This window comes from Stenella coeruleoalba (genome assembly GCF_951394435.1).
Source record: "Stenella coeruleoalba genome assembly, chromosome: 8".
Taxonomy (NCBI): Eukaryota; Metazoa; Chordata; class Mammalia; order Artiodactyla; family Delphinidae; genus Stenella; species Stenella coeruleoalba.
In genome coordinates this window covers 99,858,008-99,879,669 of record NC_137154.1, presented here as the reverse complement: position 1 = coordinate 99,879,669, position 21,662 = coordinate 99,858,008, and the positions used below count along the sequence as shown (strand labels likewise).

Below are 21,662 nucleotides of genomic sequence, written 5' to 3'. Positions count from 1 at the left end.
GATTCAGCATTTCTGAGCACGGAGTCCAGATACATGTGTTCTGACGAGCGCTCCCGGTGGTTTCCAGGCGTACTAAAGCTTTGCTCACAACCGAGTCCTGGATGGCGAGTGCTGGAATGAAGGCAACGACGGGGCACGTGGGCCAGGACAGTCCCGAGGCAGCTGCCCGTTTACTGAGTGGAGGGCTCTGATGCTCGTCAGGGCTCATCTCCCCAGCTGGGCTGAGGAAGAGGCCCTCCTGGAAGACACAGCCCAGGCCTCATCTCCCTCCCTGGACAATTCCTGCATGGCCAGCTGAGGGCTCTCTGGAGTGACTTCAGAGAGAAGGGACCTGGCCCTGGCTACTGGCTTCCATGAGCCCACCAGCTGGCCTGCACTCACATCTCTCATGGCTGAGCTGGGCCTGAGGCCACTTGGGGGCTCCTGCGCATGGCCCGGCTGAAGTGTCTCCTACCTGTACACAGCTCGCTTGTCAGCCTCCAGCTGGGCCTGGGGGTCGATGGGGGCACTGGGCACAGGTGTGCTGGCAGCAGCCGAGGGTGCGGCGATGTGGACAGCCTGGGCCTTAGAGGGGGCCTGAGCGGTCGCCGTCATCTGCAGAGACAGAGAGGAGGCGTGGGTTAGTAGGGCCAGGACCACTGGTTCCCCGGCTGGAACTGTGAGGTCCACCTCGTCCTGTGGGGTGTGTGTGTGGATAAGAGAACGTGTACGAGAGAAATGTGAGGGTATAACGAGCGTCCATTTGTACATATGCTGCAGTGGGAGGAAAGCTGGTGTTTCCTCAAATGAGAAAATTCTGGGGAACGATTTAGGACCATCCAAAATCAGGTGGTGTGGAAGTGAGCTCACTTTAAAAGCGACGTAGAGGGGCTGGGGGCCTAGATGGGGAGGGCGGGAGGGAGGCTCAAGAGGGAGGGGATATGGGGATCTGTGTGTACATTCAGCTGGTTCACTTTGTTGTACAGCAGAAACCAACACAACATTGTAAAGCAATTATACTCCAATAAAGATGTAAAAAAATAAAATAAAAGTGATGGTTCTTAATGCAAATTAAGGTGGTGGCCTCTGGCCAGAAGCAGAAAAAGACAGAATGATGAACCTTCAAATTGTGCTTATGAGTCACTTGGGCTGTACTGGGCAGTGTTAGGTTTGATTTGATGACTTTGGAGAGCAGGAAAAAAATAGCTGAGTCAGTTCTCAACTGGGCAGAGGTTTATCCCTTTTAACACAAGCCAGAGGTAACTTTTAATGGTTTTGACTGACAGTTGAGTGTTCTGCAAATTTGGTTTACCTGGGCACTTGAAGATAAGCAGGTTGTAGTGACGATGAACAGATTTCTGTTCTTAGCCATAACAAATATTTAGCGTAGTAGTTCTCCTCCTATGTTACATGTTTTTGAAGGTGCCCCTGGGTTCCCAAGTTTGTGCCAATCAGAGCACCTTTTAAAAATATATTCTATATTGGACTTTCCGTATAAGATTTCATTTAAAGAAGTGGTTAAATGGCTTTTAAATTTTGGGTAACCATCATAACAGAACTTAATGCTTTTATATTTTATTTTCCTTAAATGGATCCCTGAAATGTCACGTGTGGTGACATGCCTCAACTATTGCTTTCCTCCAACCAGCCCACAGAGCCTGACAGCTCTCACCCACTGTGTTCTTGGACTTGACGCCCTTGTCTGCCTCCCGAGCTAATACCTTGTTCACACCTTCATCCCCGGCACCCAACTGACACAGACTGGATGCTTAGTGTTTGCTCAGAAAATGAATGAGGGAATAAACAAGTGAACACACCTTGAAAGAATCGTATACTTCACAGCTGGAAAGTTTATCATATGATCTAGGTCCCTGCTTTCTGGAAGAAAGAGTACTGTACTTGCACGAATACAAGCACAAAACACTTGCTGTCTCATTTTCTTCATTAGATCTCTGTTCACGTGGCACATCTTCACAGTAAAATAGAGTCCCTCTGCCCCTGCTATCCCCTTACTCTGCCTTATTTCACAGCCCTTATTATGACTATATATTTCATAGCCCTTATCATGACCAGATACTATATATCTACTTGCTAAGTTATTTTCTCTCCCACCTCCAACTCAAATGTAAGCTTAAAGAGGGCTGGTTAACAGTTGTGTTCCGAGGGTCTAGAATAGCCTGGCACTAGTCAATGCTCAACAAATATTTGTTAAGTGAATGAATTAATGAGTGATGGGTGGTAAATAAAATTGAGACTATAGAAGAAATATACTGTATCCCCATCATTTTTTGTTAGGAAGAAATATCCTTGTCACTGTTAGCTGAGCTGGGGGAACTTTCCCAAACTCAGTGCTAGACAGAGCATCATGGTACCTTGAGGCCAGCAGGGTACCATGCTTGACTCTTACTGTCTCCTGTTAATAGCTTTTTGACTTTGAGCAAATCCCTCAACTTTCCTAAGTTCCTCCTTTTCATCAGTAAGCAAACTGGTGTCCTTTTAGGATTCATGAGTATTAAAGAGGTGCTATAAGGAAGAAAGTAGAAACAAATGCTGTTCTAATTTTCAAAATACAGAAATAAGGTGGAATCAGACAAACTAAGTATACTTCTAATCTTCACATTGATCTGGGCTAGTTTCTTTCATTCACCAATGCAACTTTCCCAATACTTCTCAAGTCGCCACCAGGTACTAGGCACTGGGGTGACTAGGATGAATGCCTGCTATAATGGAGCCCAGTTCTGGGTTTAACATGATCACTGAGCTGGCAGATCAGGAAAATGGTAGACACTCTCATTTACATGGTGTAAATGACCTCAGCAAGGTACCTCCCACGATATCCTCGTGGAAAACATGGAGCGATGTGGTCTGGTGGACAATTGTGTGGATTAGGAAGCTACACCCAAAGGATGACAATTAGAGGAGAGATGTCAGAGGGAGGAGGGCTTCTAGGAGATGCCACATGCTTTCTCCTCAACTCTCTTCAATATTTTTATCAGTGATTTAGAGGATGTCTGAAGAAACGCTCAACAAACTTATGGGTGACGTGAAACCGGAATCCGAATGATCTTTACAGATTTTGGCAACGTGCTAAGTCTAATAAGATTAATTCTCATCTAATAAGTTGGAATTTAACACTTCCAACACTTCAGCCAAAAAAAAAAACATCGATAATATAAGTGCAGAAGAGGAGAGACATCGTTTAGCAGCACCTTTCAGTTGACGGAAGGCTCAGTATGTCCACAGTGTACTGTGTCTGTCAAACAAACAAACAAACAAACAAAAACCCCAAACTGATCCTCTGTGAGGACCCATCAGCAGAGGCACAGCTCACACAAAGCTTCCAGCCCCACCTACTAAGCTGAGACAGGGGCAGGGAAGTACACTCAGAGGAGAGTGGACCAGGCTGCTCAAGGGATTCTGAGGAATATTTGCAGGGATCTGCAATGTTAAGGAAGATTTGGGGGATGGGAGGGAGATGGAGGGACGTGAGAGCCCCCTTTGAATATCTGAATGAGGGATTAGATTGTGTCAATTCTGTTCTGTATGCCCTGAAGCGTCAAACTACAACCGATGCTTTACATCTGTAAAATGCAAAGACACATTTGGGCTCAACCCCAATAGTAAGTTCCCAAGCCTCTGAGCTCTCCAAGGCTGGGCTGGGCTGCCTCCCGGAAGTGGTGAGTTTTCACTGGTGCAGGGGCCAAGCAGAGACTCCTGCAGAGGCGATGGACGCTCTCTAGCTGGGTGGGCTGGCGTAGGTGACATCTGAAGTCCCTTCTAACAGTGACAGGCTCGGACGCCGTGAGGGTGCTTTCATGACCACTGCCCACCCCCAGGGTTGGCGTGGGGCTCAGATTAGATGACGTATGGTGTAAAAGTGCTTTGGAAACTCTATAAAGTTTTCCCCATATGGAGGGGTGATTGTAGTTCTTCAACTCCAGCACGTGCATCTTTCATAAAGCAATGCACGGCTACGTGCACGGCTCGTTTAAGCGTAAAATACAGGGTAGGCTGGTGTGCTCTGCTCTGCTCAGTCCACGAAGGGTGAATTTCCTCGTGTCCTTGAAGGAATCCACAAGGGGTTTCTATGCAGATGAGCTTCTAGGAGTGGGAGGACTGAGGGGAGGGGCTCCTTTTCCTCTCACCTCCCCTTTCTAGACAGGACTTTGGGGGAAAGTGTGGCCAAAAGCCCAGCTGGGGCCCAGAGGAAAGTGTAAAGTCTGTCATACAGAGGGAAGTAAGTCAGAAAGAGAAAGACAAATACCGTATGCTAACACATATATATGGAATCTAAGAAAAAAAAAAAGGTCATGAAGAACCTAGGGGTAAGATGGGAATAAAGACACAGACCTACTAGAGAATGGACTTGAGGATATGGGGAGGTGGAAGGGTAAGCTGTGACAAAGCGAGAGAGAGGCATGGACATATATACACTACCAAACGTAAAACAGATAGCTAGTGGGAAGCAGCCGCATAGCACAGGGAGATCAGCTGGGTGCTTTGTGACTGCCTGGAGGGGTGGGATAGGGAGGGTGGGAGGGAGGGAGACACAAGAGGGAAGAGACATGGGAACATATGTATAACTGATTCACTTTGTTATAAAGCAGAAACTAACACACCATTGTAAAGCAATTATACTCCAATAAAGATGTAAAAAAAAAAAAAGCGGTCACTTGTCAGCATCCCAAGCGCCGGCCCCAGCTGAGAGGCTGTTACTGGGGCTCAGAGAGCCGGGACGGGGGAGAAGAGAGCAGAGCTGGCCTGAGGAGGACGATGGTTCAAATTTATTTAGCTCCTGGGGGCCAGTTCAGCAAACTCTGCATTTCCTCCAGGTTGGGAGAATGTTTATCTTCAAATAGATTTCTTCTTCTAGCCAGAGACACCCATTTCTCAAGAACTGGAGCTCAGAGGGAGAGGCCCGCAGCTGTCCCAGGGCCCGGGAGCAGGGGGATGAGGGTGTCGGGTGGTGAGGTTTTGGGGGAAGGTTCTAGGCCTAAAGAACAGAAGCGGGGGGAGAGGCTGGACAGATGGAGGGCGGAGATCCCTTGCTCTGGCCTATGAAAGCCAACTGGTAAATTGTCAGGAATTTTGCAAGCCGGTTGATATCATATCGGTAGCCTGAAGCTGACCATGGTGGGAGTAATTACACCACAGAAACTGGCAAAGGCTGCAAATCAATCCTCTTTCTAACCCCCAACCAGAGAGCTGGTTGTTAAACATTTATCAGCACACCACTAGTGTCAGAGTTTCTCTCCAAGTAACTTTCTCCTATTCTCCTCGATCTCGCATATGAAGAAACTACACTCTATGAGGCCACTTGGTGTGCCCACAGCTGGTCTCAGACCCGGAGCCTTCCTCCAAGGACGGCACTGGACATCCTACCCAGGCAGGCTGTGAGGTTTGATTAAGAGAATAGGATAACGACTAGCGGGTGGGGAAGGATGGCAGCATTCCCCAGGAGGGCCTGCCTGCTGGGAGCTGCGGTACTGGGTCCAGAACCTACACAGGGTCCTTGCCGTCCTCCTGCCTCCCATAGATGCTCTAGCCACTGGACTCTTCTCTATCATCCAGTTGGAACCAGTCCTGCATTAAGCTGGGAGCAAAAGGGCCCTGTCCAGATTCTCAGTTTGTGACCCCTTGAGATGAAAGTTCCTGATGCCCTGCAGGGGCTGAGAGATCCAGCCTCTCCGACAGTCTAGTCTGGCCATGAAAATGAGCAGCGGATGCTGTGTGGTGTGGTTTACAAGGTGCTCACCTGCCTACCTAGTCGCCCTCACTGACACTGAAACGCCCCACTGATACTTTCCTTCCTGCTAAGGCTCGCCCTTTCCCGGTTGTAGGGGAGAGTGGCACGTTGTGTTCCAACAAGCTAATGAAGTCTCTCCCTGGGGGCTCACGTCCAACAGGGATCCCGTGCAATGGGTTGGTGGCACTCCCATTTTACATATGAGAAAACAGAAGCCACTGCAGCAGAGAAATTGCTGGAGACCACAGACAGTTTCTGCCGAGGCTGAGACAGGAACCAAGGGCTTTCTGACTAAATCACACTGTGGGAGTGATCGTATTTAATTACTTTTCTTTGAAGAGGAGAATAGGAAGACTTTTCCCCTGGGTGGAAAGGGGCAGAAGGGGAAGGGCACTAGCGTCAGATGGAGTGTCACTCCCCAGCATCAGGCTCTGGGTCTCCCTCGAGCCCACCCATCCTGTCGCCGGCCCCCATCTCTCCAGCCCCCAAAAGACCTCACAGATCAACTCCCCAAACACTGGTCGTGCCAGAAACGGTGCTTCCGGTGGAACCCAAGTAGGAAGCGCAGGGTGGTTTGTTAATTGACGGTGGCTCAGTGCAACTGTGTTCGCCTCCCTGACCGCGCAGGGCTTCAAGCTTCAGGGCGCACAGACCTGCAGCGGCCGCCTTCCGCCAGCTGCCACGGAGAGCTCCTCCCTTCTGCTCCTGGGAGGTGGGAGCAGGTGGCTCAGATGGGGGATACTGCCAGGGTCTTTCTAGCACCCCAGGGAGGGAGTGTGCACGAGACATTGGCATCAGATAAAACGGATTCCCGCCTTTGCCACTCGCTTAGCCGACCTCGGACATGTACCCTTGCCTCTCCGGATTTCAGTTTACTCATCTCTGAGATGGCACTGACGCTCCCGACCTCTCACCACTGTCGTGAGGTTGGCTGCCTCCCTCAGTGGATGTGGCTGAGCATCAGCTACGGGTCAGGGCCCTCTGCTCTGGGCTTCCAGGCCCCGAGGACACCGTTCAGCCACGTCTGCCCACTTGCCTCTCCCTCCACTAGATTGGGGCATCCTGGAGGGCAGGGACCACATCTGTTGTAGCCCCAGCTGCAGCCCCAGAGTCTGAGACAGAGTGTCCACAGCACCTACGGGATGCAGGGATGACTGGTGTGGAGTGGGTGGGCCTTCCCATCCATTGATACCTTTTCAGCTGCACATGGACCCTCTTGACCCCGAATGCCTCAGGCCACAACAGAGACGTCACAGTCCCCGACCACATATTTATTGGGAGTGGTGGGCATCCAGCCCAGAGCTGGTCAATCTTTCTGATCCAGGGTCCTCATCTATACATTGGGAGTAGTCATAGCTAAGGTGCAGGGTAGTCAGCCTTAAATGAGATAATGTATGCAAAGCAGCGGGCCCTCATAGGTTCTCAGCGCACGGTGGTTACCGTTAACATAATCCCTGCAGCCAGCAGCCTGCGGCCCACACTCCAGTTGGCCACTTTTGCTTCCGCTACCTGTGCTGCCCTGGGAGTCCTGACCCTGCTGAAGGAACCCTCTCTCCCATAAGCACCCAGAGAAGTGGGCGAGGCGTGGGCCCCGGCATAGGGAGAGGGGCCGTGGTATCGTGGAAGGAGACGTTACCCATCGCTAGTGATGTCACCTTGGACTAATGGCTCAGTTCCTCTGAGCCTCAGTTTCCCTCTCAGGTAAACATGGAGCTAACAATACCTCTCGCCAGGCCTACAGTGACCATATGTGAGGGTACATTATTGCGCACCCCGGAGGCTCAGTGAATCTCGGTTTCTAAGCATTTTTAATGCTTCTTTTTGCTAGCCTTGTCCTCTGAATCCAAACCCCACTGCCTGTCCACACCCGGCCCTAGACACCCTGGCACCTACACCTCCCATGTCCCCCTGCGTACACCTGTCCCCCTGCAGCAGCCCTGCTCTTTACGACGCGTACATCCATGCACCTCCCACAGGTCCTTTCTGCAAACCCTGGGCAACCTAGGTCTGCACCTTGCCAGCATGACTCAGCACAGACACCCCTCCTAAGGGGACACCCCTCTTCTGACCTGGCAGGGTGCGGGTTGCCCATCCCCAGAGCTGGCCCACCAGGCCAGGGAAGCCTTGTGTTCTGAGAACATGGGGGGCTGCACAGGCCCAGCCCACTAGGGGCCGCTGAGGCTGTTTAAAGCAGGGCTGGGCTGGGCTGGGCTGAGCTGGGCTGGGCCTGCCAGGGGGGCTGACGCTCCCTGAAGGGCCAGGGCAAGCCAGTAGAGCCAGATCTGGTTTCCTCGCAACCAGGAGAGAGTCCAAGGACCTGGGATGAGGTCAGGGCTTGAAGCCATTTAGTAAATATCAGGTTTGGCCTGAACAGGTGGGGGGCACAACGGATGGTTTTGGGGGGAGGGCACAGCCCACAGGGCGCCCCAGGCTGGGACCTGCTCACGGACTCAGCCTTGTCTCCGGTACAGCACCCCACCCCTTGCCCGCACCCCAGCAGACCCTCCTGCGTGTGGGTGCCTGAACCCGCCCGATGCTTTACATCTTTATGCCTTTGCATCTGGGGCTGCCTCAGCAGGACCTGTCCACGCCTCCCCACCCTGCCCCCCCAACACCCCCCATCAGCTCTCCCAGGAAGCCTTTCCCAATCCTCCACACCTCCTGCCCAGGTAGCCTGGACCCCCGCCTTATCTGCCTGTGCGTCAAACCTTAAACCCCATAACACTTCGGGCCCCCATTTGTCTGTCTCCCTGAGTGGACTGGATTCCCAGCTCCCATCATCATGCCTGGCTCCCATGGGGTCCCAGCATGTTTGTTAAATGACTGAATGACCGACTGGTTGAGGAAATGAGAGAGTGATGTGTTAAAAGGCTCAGGGATCCAGAATGGAGAGGAGTCAACCATGGCTCCTCCAAATACCCCCCAACCCAGTCAGCCCAGGGACAGGAAGGGCCGGAGGCAGAGAAGGGCAGCCCGATTTCACTGAAAGAGGCTCCTGGAACAGCAGGCCTGGGTCACCTACATTCTCATCCCAGGACCGACCAGATAGAACAAACCACAGGAAAGTTACTTCGTGGTGTAAAATGGGGGTCTTAAGCAATCAATTAACTTAAAAGGGTTTGTAGGCAGTGGTTTACAAAATGAGGCTTGAAAGTGTTTGCCGCCGTGCCTGCACTTCTGCGGGTTGCTGACCCGTGGCTAAAGGGACGAAGGCTGTGGACTTTCACCTCCCAGCTTCGTGCACTTTCCTGGGCACGGTCTTTCCCATCCATCTCTGGAGGACCCCTAGCGTGTATAATAGTCCCACACCAGCGAGTTCCAGTATGTTTGTGTATGTGTGTAAGGGAGTGTGTTTACAGCTAGAAACACATACTCGATATGCCTATTGTGTTCCCAATACAAAGGAGAGTAATTAAAGTTCAATCCAATCTTGGCTACTGGAGCCGTACAGAAGATAGAGTGAAGAAATCAATGTCAGGGTCATGGGTGAAAGAAAGCTGTAAAACACCATTGGACTTTTCACACCCACACTCGCAACAACCCGGTGAGGCAGGGAGGGCAGAAGTTATTCCCACTTTACCGATGCAGAATGGCCCCAAATAAGCTCCGTTAGGGCGGGAACTATTAATTCTGTGTCCCCGGCACGTGGCACAGGGTCTGCAAGACACACAGAAAGCACCTGATGTTTATGAAACGGCTGAGTGAGTGAAAGAAATAGCGCTGTAATTACTTGTCCAAATTTGTATAATTCATCAGCAGCGCAGTGGGTTCCTGAATTTCTACCGCACTGAGTTGACTCAGCCCACGCTTCCTGCTCCAGACCACAGACTCCAAAGACAACACGCAACGAGGGCCGTGCTCACCCATCCCCCTCCCGCCGGGCTACGCAGGCACCGGAGCTCCTAGCAGATCAACCGGAAAGGGGGGCAAAGCAGGTTCCAGCTCCTTAGGCCCGCTGCTGATGGATCACCTGTTCCTGATTTATTTTAAGCTTTGTCTACTCGGGCCATTAACTATTTTTGTAGCTGTTTAAAGCACTCATGCTGCTTGGAAGCAAGAGGATAGACAAAATGTCTGTGTTTTTTGGGTAAATATAAGAATTCAGGTAGGAAGTTCGTCAAATAAATATCCTAAACAAGGCCATGAGAGAGAGTGTTTCTTCCAGCAAAGTCCTGTTCCTAGCCCACTGTCTCCTAAATGAGGCATAAGGCCCCACAGTCAGACCCAAAGGCTATTTTTGCCTTTGCCACGCTGAAGAATCCAGGTCTGGTGTGAGCTGGAGTTGAGGGACACGTCCAGTTTAAAGACATGGGTGGCCCAAGCAGGCCAGAGAGAGAGGTCACTGTGCACAGAGAGAAGAAAGGCCAGCAGAAGATAAAAAAGAAAGAGAAGAGTCTGTTTTGATGAGTCAAAGTGAGGGAAGCCAGGTCACCCATAGCGTCCCTGGGGTGTTGGCCCCAGGGGCAGAGGGAGCCGTCAATCACAGCCACAGAAAAGGCTTAGGGGGACTCTCAAAGCTGTGGAATTAACTCTATTGCTGCAGAGCCAATGTGTCTCACCAGCAGCTGAACAGGAGGCCCTGCGAGGCAGGGGGCTCCAGCCCTTAAAGGGATGAGAGGAATGTAAAGTGTGAAAACATCTGAACCCGCTTCTGCCGGGCCCAGCTGCATGGCCTGGAAAGGGGGGCGGGATTCACAACCAGGGGCCCCAGCCCCCTCCCTCCCCCTCCCCCTCCCCCTCCAGTTAATGAAACCAGCATGGGGATCCTAATAACTGATCAAAGCCCATCCAGCTTCCCCAGATGTCTGCTCCCCTGGCTCCGTGCAGAGGGGGAATGATGCCGGGACAGGGAGGGAAAGAAGGTACTCAGAGGGCAAGAGAGACGGGTCTGACCTCCCCCGACACGGCTGGCCCAGCCTTAGCCTTCCTGGTACAAGATGGGTATCTCCAAGCACAGCATGCTACGCTCCTGAACGCCGTTCTCCTGGCTCTGAGGGTTGCAGAAGGATGCAGGGGGACAGAGGGTCCCAAGCAAGTGCTTGACTTCCTTCTGAAATGAGCTTCCCATACTGGTCCTGGACTGAGAGTTTTGCCTTTCTTGCCTCCCTCTGGTCAATAACGAGGCTGCATCCTTGGTGAATTACCAGAACCCTTTTAATATCACCCATCGTGACGTCATGCTACATAAGCACCCAGCTACTTGCGTAGCAGTCGGTTCCTAATCCAAACTGCGAATTGAGTGCCCACATTCACACGGGGCTGTGCCTAGTGGCTCAGGCTGGATCCCACTAGGATTTCTGCTTTCTAGTCAAATGCTCACGCGGCCCACATGCTGGGGACACGCAGACAGAGGAGCACTGAATACATACACATATAGACCAGATAAAGTGTTTGTCTTGCCTATAAGCCCAGGGCAAAGGTATTTGTGGAACAGCAGGTACGTGTCTGTGTTTGCGGAAGAGTGTGGGGAGGTTGCTGATAGCAGGAGTTTGTGCGTGTTGTATGGAGGGGGGTGTTTAAGGTGAGGGTAGGGAAGCTGCTGCCTCCTCCAGTAAACCTAACAGTTTCCTAAAATTGCTGGTGGAGCTACAGAGGGAGAACTCTGCTTGGTGGGTGGTGTTGCCCATGGAGTGTTACAGGAAATGGGAGAACCCGAATGACATTTCAGAGGTGGAGAGAGTGCATGGATGACGTGAGAGGGTGGTGGTGTTACCACGAAAATTCTGGGAGGGAGACTGGAGTGGTACTTGCCGGGAGAGGGGGACAATAGCAGAGGATCCCATCAGGATCAGGGGAGGTGCTGGGGTGGTGAGAGGAGGGATTGGGAAAATCCAGGTGACAGCTGGCCAGGCTGAGGCAGAGATGCAAAGGAACGGAAGAGTGATGTAGGCACTGAATGGAGGGACCACATGCCTAGCTCATATCCAGGTCTCCCTGGAGACAATGTTTTCATTATACTATCATCGTAGAATTCCCACAGTCCGCATGACTTGCTCTACCTCTTGGGGCATAAAGTGAGGGTCTGGATCAAGGACTCAGGTGCATCATGCCGGAATTGAGGTACAGGAGGTGGACAGCAGAGGGCGCTGTGACTCCGACAGTATTTAACAGGGAGCCACCAGAAGGAGGAAGCAGGCCACAGGAAGGGTTCCAGTGGGTTGTTGCTTTTGTATTTTCTAAACTTACGATCTGCCTTTAGTGTACAATAAACACAGAGCGACATCCTTACAAGTAATCATGGAGTGTCCCCAGGACGGACTGGAACAGAACTGAGGGGCCAGAAGCTGCTTAGCTGTCATACCACTTGCCTTGTGCCCAAATAGCATGGGGCCATAACCATTAATGCTTCTGGACTAAAATGGGAAGAAGAAAAAGCCTCCCTCATTTTTAATAACTTTATTCCCCAAACTTCAAAAATGAAATTGCCAAGTTAAGAACTTGCCTTGAAAAAAAATTCTAATTTATTATAAAGAAGGTCCGGGGCTTGGGAATTTTTTAATGCAGATTCCTAATTTTCCAAAGTGAGATTCTCCTGTGCATTTGAATAGATTATGCTCGGTATTGCTAGCCCTTAGCACAACGGGAACATTATTAAAACGACTGCATGGGTCTCAGAGGAAGGGCCCTGCTTCTCCCTTCCTTTTTCATTTTGGGGACTTTGTAGCAGAGACTGTCCATTTCTACCTGTGGCAGAAACTGGGTTTCTGAGGAGGTGATAAAGAGATGTGCTCAGGGGCTTCCCTGGTGGCGCAGTGGTTGGGAGTCCGCCTGCTGATGCAGGGGACACGGGTTCATGCCCCGGCCCGGGAAGATCCCACATGCCGTGGAGCAGCTGGGCCCGTGAGCCATGGCCGCTGAGCCTGCGCGTCCGGAGCCTGTGCTCCACAACGGGAGAGGCCACAACAGTGAGAGGCCCGCGTATCGAAAAAAAAAAAAAAGAGATGTGCTCAGCAGTCCAGGCCTTGAGAAAGCAAGTCATACTGAGTCCAAAAGTAATGAGATTAGACCTGAAGGAATGAACAGGAAGTGGGGGATCCCCTCCAGAGAGCCCCGTTTAGGAAGTGATTCCCCTGTGTGCCTGGCCCACACTCCTACTGGGCCTGGCTTTCCTGAGAACACTGAGTGTCAAAAAGCGGCTGATTCGCCAGGGTGATGAGCTTCGCCTGAGAAGCGGGGCTCAGCCTCTGACAGCACAAAGGGAAGAAGGCAGGAGGAAGAACAAGTTCCCCAGCAGAAAATGCATGGAAGACATTCCCATGTGGCAGCCACTCCTAGAAGCCCCGAAGAGTGGAGAGAAGGGCGCCCCGAAAGCCAGCTGGCCTCCAAGTCTAGCGCTCTGGAGAGAACAGCCCTTCCCCGTGAGTCAGAAGACTTTGTCCTGCAGACCTCACCCATGTCCTCCACCCCGCCCATTCCATCCATGCCCTAAGTTCCCCCCATGATCCCCCATCCTGGTCAGTTTCCTTGGGAACCAGTTTGGCTCAGGGAAGGCCCATGGGAATCTAGCCACAGCCTAGTGGCCTAGCCGAGGCCATAAAGACCCCAGGCCTTGGCCTGGTCACTTTCCCATGGACACTGAGACTTCATTCCTGGACCGCTGGGGTTACAGGGAGATGTGTGGCTTCCCCGGAACAAATTATTCCTTGGCCGTATATGTGAGTATTTTCGATGGTGAGGTTCTGGTGGCTCCTCAGAGAAGAGAGCCTTGGGACAGCCCCTGTGTTGGGCTTCTGCTCTGAGGCCTTGGATGGGGGACTGGAGCCTTCCTTCCTCCCCCAAAAGGCTAGAGCACCTCAGTGGTGGCTTCCGGGGGGCTGAGCGCCTTAGGGCTGCAATCTCACCTCCCCACCTCCCTCGGAAGCTGGGATGGATGAATCCTCAGCTGTATGCTGAGAGTTCAATTAGGTTTCTCTATTTCACTGCACCCGGGTCAGCACTTTTGGACAACACAGGCCCTCGCTGCAGCTCTCCTGCTAATGCCCACCAAACCCAAACTTCTCCCAGGAAGGCAAGACAGGGGGTGGGGCCGGAGGCAGAGAGGCAGCCGCCACCAGCTGTGCCAATCCAGTGCTCTCTGACCTCCTGGCCCTACCCTGGTCTGTCCCTGAGCCTTGGGGATGGGAGTGTGGGCCTCGGCACCTACCACCTGTTAAACACAGGCAGTGTCACGGTTGCCATACCCTAGTCCCACTGTGGAGCTCGGAGACCAGCATCCAGCTACAAAAGAACTGGAGCTGATGTTCCTGCCTCTTCATCAATACCCCAGGTTCCCCAGCACTGCCTAAGCAGACAGCAGATGGGTCTGGTCTACTGAGGAAGGATGGTGCTTGTTCCCCATTATGGCCCTTACGTTCCTAGGTCTCCACTGGTCCAGGCCGACTTGGTTCTGACCACAGAGGGAAAGGTCCTGACATAGCTGCACACCTGGAAGCTTTCGAACAGAGGAACTGTGCAAACGCCAAGTCCAACCCACAGTCATTTGTGGAGAGCTACTGACGTGAACAGAGGGTCTGCTGAAGCTGAGGTCAGGGTGGGGAGAGCCCAGGAAGGAGCACGGAGTTGACACCCGGGAGCGGGGTCGGGGGTGGGACAAAAGGACGTGCGCTCAAAGGTCAGTGCTTCTGCACTTATACAGGGGTAGGAGTCAGTGGGGGTCCGCGTGCTGGACACCCTGTAGAGCGGTCATTTCATGGGCGGATAACAGGACGGACAGGGCAGCACCGTATGCGCACAGCAGGCTGCGGGTGTCGGGGCCACAGGACCTAAAGTGATGCACCCTGGGTCTGCGTCTTCGTGTCCCTTCCATATGGCACAGAGCTTCCCTGTGGTCAGGAGAAGGGCTATGTCTGAAAGCCTAATGAGTGATGGATAGCAGAGCTGGGCAAAGACCAGCGATGGAGAAAAAATGAGAACGATGGCCTGGTACACAGTAGGCGCTCACTGCACATTTGTGAAATGAATGAAGGAATACGCTAGCTGGGTGCATTTCACATTATACGTACTCAATTAATAATAGAGAAAACAGGGAAGTGCGGAGGTGGAGGCTTCTGTGAACGCACAGCCTCATGATGAACTCTGAGTCTCAAAGAACCAAGCGTGGAGGGAAGGCGCACACACGGAAGCAAAGTTCAGAAGTGACTGGTCTCAAGGACTTCCAGAGAGCAACCCACAGAAGCTGGGCCAGGCTTCCAGAGGAGGAGAGGAGAGAACAGGAAGACAGGGTGGCCTGCAGGAGGTGCAGCCAGCCTGGGAGTCTCGGAAGAACCCGGGCGGGGTCTGCCGTGTCTGAGCTGAGGGATGGAAACTGGGAACCCGAGGAAAGGATGGGAGAGTGTAGAGAAACAGTCCTGGCCATTTTCTGGATAGAAGCTGACAGAGTCCTGAAGAGAAGGGAGATTCCTCCAACAGGCAGGCAGAGACCAGTGACTAGGGTGATCCGGCAGAGGAAACCTCTGATCAAGAGTTTCCCCAAACACTCAGAGGCACACTTGATTTACCTGTACCTGGGTCTCCCCGAGTCCGGGGTTCAGTGTGTCTGTCTGACGTCTGCTCTGAGCAGTGAGTGGGGGTGGGAGTGTGTGGCACAGGACCATGACTAGGTGCAGCACCCTGGGATGCCACGGTCCTCCATGCCGGTGACAGCTCCTCAGGTGGGATCTGAACCCAGGGCTTTGCCAAGGGCGTGACTCCCTTCAGGGGTCTGGCTTTGCCGGGCTCTCTCAGAGAGGCGCCCCAGGCCGGGCAGGGGAAGAGCTGAGGGAGGCCTGGCCCTGCCCTCCGCCCCCGGGAAGGCCACCACACCCCTCCCGGCGGTCAGTCACACTCACCTGTGGGCTGTCCTGGTAGGGAGGGGGAGGGACATTCTGCGTGGCCATCATCGTCAGAGCGGGGGCTGGGGAGGCATGTTGCATCATGGGATGGATTCACATGGAGGATCTGTGGCGGGAGAAACGGGGCCGCACCGTTAATAGCTGAGCGCAGGGAGCCCCAGGGACCAGCGGCTGGACATGCTCCCAGGCTGGGCCACCAGGATTGACTGGATACAGCAAGGGCTGGAAAACAACCTGTGCACCCGCAGCCCTGCTTTGTTCAGTACCAGCTCTGGCCTGGGCAGGGGGCGGGACTTGGCTGGTGGCAGCTCGAGGGGTTGGCGGCCATGAGGGCACCCCACGGTCAAGGGTGCTTTCCCTTCCCCAGGCCTCCCGGAACTGCCACCTGCACCCTCGGGGCGGAAGCCTCAGCCCTCACGGTTCCAGATCCCCCCTCCCTGTCCCCAGGGTCTGCCAGCACCACACTAACCCCCCAGGTGTGCTCACGACGCCCCCTAGTGGTGGAGAGGGACGTGGGGCGTTGGTTCCTCCTCAGACTGGAGGGTGGAGCAAGTACCCTAGGGCGACCACCGGGAGGTGTTCCCGGAAGGGAAGGAGGCCGGGAACAGGGACCACGGCCACACAGACGTGCCTGCACATTCTCTTAGAAGACTTTCCTTGGCCTTGGTTCAACCGTGAGTTCAACCACACGTGAGGCCAGAAGAGCCGCCCGAAGCAAATGGTCCTCTTACAGAGGCGGAGACAGAGGCCAAGAGGAGAGAAGTGTGTGTGTTTGAGGGGGAGGGGAGTGCCGGGGAAGCCGGGATGGACCCAAGCTCTCCAGACTCCCCGTTCCGTCGGCTCTACTGTACCAACCCCCACCCCACCCCATCACCCGTAAGCGAGCTGCCCCCATTGGCCTCAAGGTCTCTTCTTGAATCACAAAGTGGTGCGTAAGTGGAGACAGCCTGGCAGTACCACCCAAGGAAACAGAATGCTGAAAGAGATGTTTAGCTGCAGGAGATGCCCTGAAATATTTAGAGCTGGAAACCACGGCTAATTGCCTGATACAGGAGGGTGCTGATGAGCGGGCAACCCTTGAGAGTATGACAGTCAGACCGTCCCTCTCCTTCCTTCCTCTCCCTGGGGACCTTGGGGCTCCGTCCTCTTCCCACCTGATGTCCTCCCACCACACCCTCCCCAGGGTCTTCCAAAATGTTCACATACCTGAATTCTGTGGGAGTTCGAGGGAGTCAAAGGGAGGGTCTCCAGGACCCTATGTGGAGAGAGAGAGAGAGAGAGAGAGAGAGAGAGTGTGTGTGTGTGTGTGTGTGTGTGTGTGTGTGTGTCTTATTGTGTTGGTTCTTTTTCAGGAAGAGGTGGACAGATCAGCTCTGGCTGACCCGAGTCTCCGAAGTACCAGGTGTGCTTTGACCTGAAGTGCATATGTGAAAGCACTGGCAATCCAGACATTCATTCAACGAATGTTTATCAGGTGTCAACTACACGCAAAGAACTGTGCTGGGGTGGGGAGACAGATGAGAGGAGGCAAGGCCTTCCCCCCAGGGAGGGAGGTGATGGTCCAGCGGGAAAGAAGAAAGTGACCAGAGGTTCCCGTGGAGAAGGCACGGGGTGGGGGGGATGCCTTTTCCTGTGCTGAAACGTTCAGACTGCAGGTAATTCCTCTTTGCCTCACTGCTACCCCTACCTCGCCCACCCTGGCCTCACTTCAGAAGATCGGCTGCCAGGACGTCTTTGCAGCAGAAGCACCCAGGGTCACCCCGTCTTACACACACTAGGCACCGGGATCCAGGCTTTACTTCTGCAAAGAGGCTCGGAAGGGAGCCCTGGGGAAGCCAAACTCCACAGGCGGGGAACCATTGCCTATTTTCATGGCTGGGTCTTGTCTGGGAGGTGGAAAACACCCAAGGAAGGAAAGAGCGGAGTGAAGAGGGTTCGGGGGGGAGGGAAGAGGATATATTCCTCTTGAGACATCAGAAAGAACTTGAGAATGAAGACTTCTGAGATATTAAATTGGACGTGGAATCTCTCTCTTTTGGACCCGGAGGGAATAAAGGAAAAAGGGGTATTTCAGGGGTGTGCTAGGCTCAGCCTTTCCTGTGGCTCTGGCAGATGAGGTAACTTTGGATGAGGCCTACAGGTACCGAGGCAGGATCCCTTCCGGGGAGCATCAATCTTAGATGCTCCTTGGCCGGAAAAAGCAAACTTCTGAGGGGCTGCAGTGCCAGCAGCCTCCAGAAGGGGGAGCCTGGGGGCAGAGTCTGGAGGCAGATTTTCTCCCCTTTTAGGGGCAACTGGTTCCCTTCCACCTTGAGTTTGGGTCTTTTGGTACCTCATTCCACGGATGAGAAAGTCATCACGAAGGCAAAGCACAGGAAGCTCAATGAGGAGGATCTGGGGTAAAAAGAGGACTCTTTAGTCTGCATTCTTTTGTTCACTGTCCAATCAATGGGAGGTAGGGTCGTTTTAGAATCTCTGTCCCTAGAAATACTTGGAACAGCGGGATAGCTGCCCTACCTGGGGGTAAAGAGAGATGGCTAAGAGTAGTCTGCACCCAGAAACAACCACCGTCCAGGCTGAGAAGAGATTTTTCAGTCTGCAGCCTGCTGGACTGTGGAGCAGGGGCTAGAGGCCACGGGAACAATTTTCTGAGGACCCAGATGGCCCTTGCCCCTCACCCTCCTCCCCTCTGGGGTCACCACAGGCCACTAGGCCACTGCCCCATTGCCCTCTGGGGGCTGCTCCTGCAAGAAAACAGGAGGCCTTTTCATCAGGGGCTTAAGTTTCCTTCCCTGCTCGCTCAGGCACAGAAGCGTCTGGTAACCCGATGCTGGGGGAGACGCAGTGCCCATCTCCGGAAGCTCGCCCTTTTCTTCACACGCCCCCTCACCCACACATGCGCTCCTTCCTCCCTCCAGCTGGGCTTGGGGGGCTGAGGGTCCATGTGGGACCATCCTCGAGAGGAGTGTGGGAATCTGACTTCTCTGAGCTGAGGCTCCACAGCTGGGATGCTGGGAACTCCTTGAGCCATCGCTGGGCACCCGGGCCTCTGGGGAAACCTGCCGTTTTTGCACTTTCTTTGGGAGCGTGGAGGGCACAGCAGGCCTGTCCAGGGCCTCCGGCATTTGTCTGTGGCTGGAGGCTGCTCCGCCCTGTCCAGGGGCCCCAGCCCTCTGTCACCAGACACCAGGGCACTGGAGGGAACACAGCCAAGACGCAAATGGAGGACACACGAGGAATGATTTACCACCGAGAAATTGCCCACGTCAAAAGATTGTTTTTAACGTTGAAAACCTTTCTTATACGGCAGCTAGGAGGGAAAGAAAAAAACCAAAACCCTAATGCAACACTCAACCCCACAATGATATCCAAGAAAAACGAATTTGTCACTGACATTATCTTCAAAAGGAGCTAAAACCGCCACTTTCCAGAGCTCAGGAGCCGAGGATGGCGGTGTGCACGGGCTGGTGGTGGCTGAGGGGGCCGAAGGACACCCCTCAGGAAGAGGGGAGGGGCACCCCGCGAGCACCCACTCCGTGTCCTCAACTCCAGCTCCCCAGCCAGGTGAGGCCCTCCATCTGGAGCCCAAACGCCAGCGTGTTGACAAACAGGCTTAGGAAAAAGATCCAAGCTTGTTAGGAAGGAGCTCATTAGAACTTGTTGACATGAAACCCATTAGACCAATTAACATTCCATTAACGGCCTGGGGCACCCAGGGGTTAAGGGTGCCCTGCAGTAATTGGGCTGGGGTGCCGGGTTGGGGGCTCAGGGCCTTAAGGATGAGAAACAAAGTCTAATTGGGAACTCTCAACCAGCCAGCCCCACAGCATCTGTTCTTACTCCCTGACCCTGGCTGAACCTCCACTGTAGGGCCTGAGGTAGGAGAGGGGATGCAGGGACCAACTTCCCTGTGGCTCCGCACTGTCCCAGCCCATCACCTGCAGACTGGGCGGGTGGCTGGCACAGGATAGGGTGGGGGGACATTTCCACCCTCTTGTACTCTGATGGTCTTGTCTTCTTCATCCACCCCTCCCTTCCCCTCCCCCTCTCCACACCCCACTTCTGGTCCAGTTTCTCTCTTAGCCCCGGGAAGTAAGTCTCCTCTCCTCTCCTGGATAGGTTTTCAAAAATGTTTCCCACTCTTACAGAGCCTCTTTGGAGAAGCTAGAATCCTTGAGGGCCCAGGGCCTAATTCATCTGAAGAGCGCTGTAAGTCAGGGCAGAGGAGTCAGGGAGCGAGAGCTGGCCCTGCTCTCCTCCCTCCTCCCCCCTCCCTCCCTCCCTCCCTTCCTTCCTTCCTTCCCTCCCTCCCTCCCTCCCTCCCTCCCTCCCTCCTTCCCTTCTTTCTTCCACACCAGGGCAGCTAAGAGGCAGCAGTGAGGCCCCCTAGGAGCCCTTCTGGACACACACTAACAGTATTTTATCATTTGCCTTCCCTTGCTGCAAGAAGAGGCTGTGGAAGTCTGGGCCTCAAGTTTCCTTCTCTGTAAACTCCCATGATCAGACAGAGCCTGTGCTTAGGGTCAAAAAAGTCTGGATTCCACAGGCAGCTCTGCCATTTCTCTGTGCGACTTGCACAAGTCACTTTCTCTCTAGGTCTGCAAAATGAGGGACTTCACCAGAATATTCTGAAAGTCTTTGCCCATGGTTAGCACTGAACACAAGCTCTGCTGAGTAGAATGGAAATATCTGAAGCTCCATTCCAAAGGCTCCCTCATTTGAGAGGGAGGGAAGGAGGCCCCTGAGGCCAAGAGAGCCGGGAGCCCTCCTCCGCGTCCCCCCAGGCCAGGAGCCCCCAGGTGGCTACCACCCCCCCCCCCAGGTCAGCCCCTCTGAGCAGCTGCCCAGACCTGGGTTCTGACGTCTAGACAGATTGGCAGGAGGCTGAAATAACACCGTGAACTCAGCAGGAGGGACCAAAAGGCTGCATTAGTAACCTGGCTGGCTTCAGCTTCTCCCCCCGGAGCAGCCGCCTCAAGCCTGGCGCAATGCCGTTTATTTTCCTTCCGCGGAGAGCCTGGTCCAAAATGAGTCTCTGGCCCAGCTCCCTTCTCAGAAGCTGCCTGTAGGTGGCGCCGCGGAGCCCTGCTTTAATTGCATTATATAATATAACCTGTTTACTAAATCATGTAATCAGTCGCTTTAGGATTTACAGCTTCGGCTGTGTACAGAGGATTGGACTTTGAGTCAAATTTAAAAACAAATAAGAACGAGAGGCAGCTGTTGCTGATAGTGTGATATTCATCTTTTGGAAACAAATTCACCCCACTGCTATAAATTATGCCTGGAAAAAAAAAAGTGTTGGTGGTGGGAAGGAGTTGGCTACGGCTCCTCTGCTGGCAACTCAGAGCGATGAATCTTGAAATAACGGTGTCAACCTGTCACTGATTTCATGTGACTCTGTGGATTTATCTAAAGAAACGCAGGCGTGTGCGTGCGTGAGCGCACACACACACACACACACACACACACACACACACACACACACACACACCAGGTCTCTTCCCAAAACCCAGTAAGGGTTAGAAACCGCAGCTGAGAGCTGAGCGGCTAAAGGAACTCGATGGTCTCCGAGCCTTGGTGCGTGGAGTCAGTATAGCAGTGACAAGGGCGAGGCCAGTGTGGGGATGGAGGGGAGGATGGAGGTGAGAGAGAGGGTGCACCTGTGGGTGGGGAGCTTCAAAATGTGAGGAGGTCTGGTGGAAGCGTTTCAAAGTGAGGGAGAAGTGAAGGGTCCTGTGGAATGGGGAAGGGCCAGCTCCCCCGGAGCCACGCCCTCACAGCACAGCAAGCGCTGGACCTGGGCCTTTTCACCCCAAGTGTTCTGGGAGCTGGGTGGAAGCTCAGGGCCTGAGGTGACCGGAATGCCGTGGCCTAGCGGATGCTGCTACCCCACCCCATCTTTCTGACCTCGGGGTGTTGGGGGCAAAGAGAATCCTCTAGTCTGAAAAGACCAGGCTCACAGTAGGGGCGTGGGAGCCAGGAGGGTAACTGTGTCTACAGTGAAGGAAGGACGGCGGGGAAGAGCTGAGCAGGATTTGCACTCAGGATCAGATCCCCGGCTCACTCGCTGTGCTGCAGGCTGGCTGGCTAAGAGGTCACACCTC

The 21,662-nt window shown here is 53.6% G+C and overlaps 1 protein-coding gene across 1 annotated transcript in view; it reads right to left on the bottom strand.

Annotated features, from left to right (window-relative positions):
- The window catches only part of PKNOX2 (PBX/knotted 1 homeobox 2), a 255,030-nt gene that overhangs the window by 59,486 nt on the left and 173,882 nt on the right, over positions 1-21,662 (bottom strand). The window contains exons 4-5 of the mRNA XM_079928826.1: positions 15,553-15,661; positions 455-594 (exon numbers count right to left, since the gene is read on the bottom strand). Of these exons, the coding sequence (XP_079784952.1) occupies positions 455-594; positions 15,553-15,639 (227 nt within the window). The 5' untranslated portion in view covers positions 15,640-15,661. The remainder of the gene's footprint in view (positions 1-454; positions 595-15,552; positions 15,662-21,662) is intronic.